The sequence below is a fragment of the Mesitornis unicolor genome, unplaced genomic scaffold (assembly GCF_000695765.1).
Source record: "Mesitornis unicolor isolate BGI_N332 unplaced genomic scaffold, ASM69576v1 scaffold25840, whole genome shotgun sequence".
In the NCBI taxonomy this organism is placed as follows: Eukaryota; Metazoa; Chordata; class Aves; order Mesitornithiformes; family Mesitornithidae; genus Mesitornis; species Mesitornis unicolor.
The window spans coordinates 17,223-17,735 of record NW_010160718.1 but is presented as its reverse complement, the minus strand read 5'-3'; the positions used below and the strand labels follow the sequence as shown (position 1 = coordinate 17,735).

At 57.7% G+C, this 513-nt stretch overlaps 1 protein-coding gene across 1 annotated transcript in view; it reads left to right on the top strand.

The window, feature by feature from the left end:
• Window positions 1-156: 156 nt before the first annotated feature.
• The window catches only part of ATP5S (ATP synthase, H+ transporting, mitochondrial Fo complex, subunit s (factor B)), a 2,914-nt gene continuing 2,557 nt past the window's right edge, over window positions 157-513 (top strand). The window contains exon 1 of the mRNA XM_010190859.1: window positions 157-260. Within this exon, the coding sequence (XP_010189161.1) occupies window positions 157-260 (104 nt within the window). The remainder of the gene's footprint in view (window positions 261-513) is intronic.

Sequence of the window (513 nt, the reverse complement as noted above, 5' to 3'; positions counted from 1 at the left end):
GGCCTCCCCATAGGGCACTGGTTCCCAGGGCCAACCCTGGTTAGGCCTGGAAGGGAAGGCGTGTACGGACCCCCTCCCGCCCGTCCTGCCGCTTGAGGAGCCGGGGCTGACGCTCCAGATGACATCTCCGTTTCCCCTTCCTTCTTCAAGCAGATGATGCTGCTGGGAAAACTTGTGCAGCCGGTGTGCAGCCTAAGCAAGCGGCCGACGCCAGGCACCCGCAGACACTTCTGGGGATGGCTGAATGCCGTGTTCAACAAGTAAGAGTGATTCGGTGGGCACAAGGCAGTGAACGCGTCCCACGCATCCACAGCACGGTTTGTGAAGCAGGGAGCATTGCATCCCAGGACTGGAGAGAACATTTTCTATCATCAGTGCTTTTCTTTCCCCCAGGTTGCATGTGGATGCTTGGCAGGGTTGTTTCTTACCCGTTTCCAGTTACAAAGCTGTGGCTTTGTAGAGCAAAGTGTGTGCTTTGCTCCCCAACCCGGGAGGCCAAAGCAAGCTGGCCAT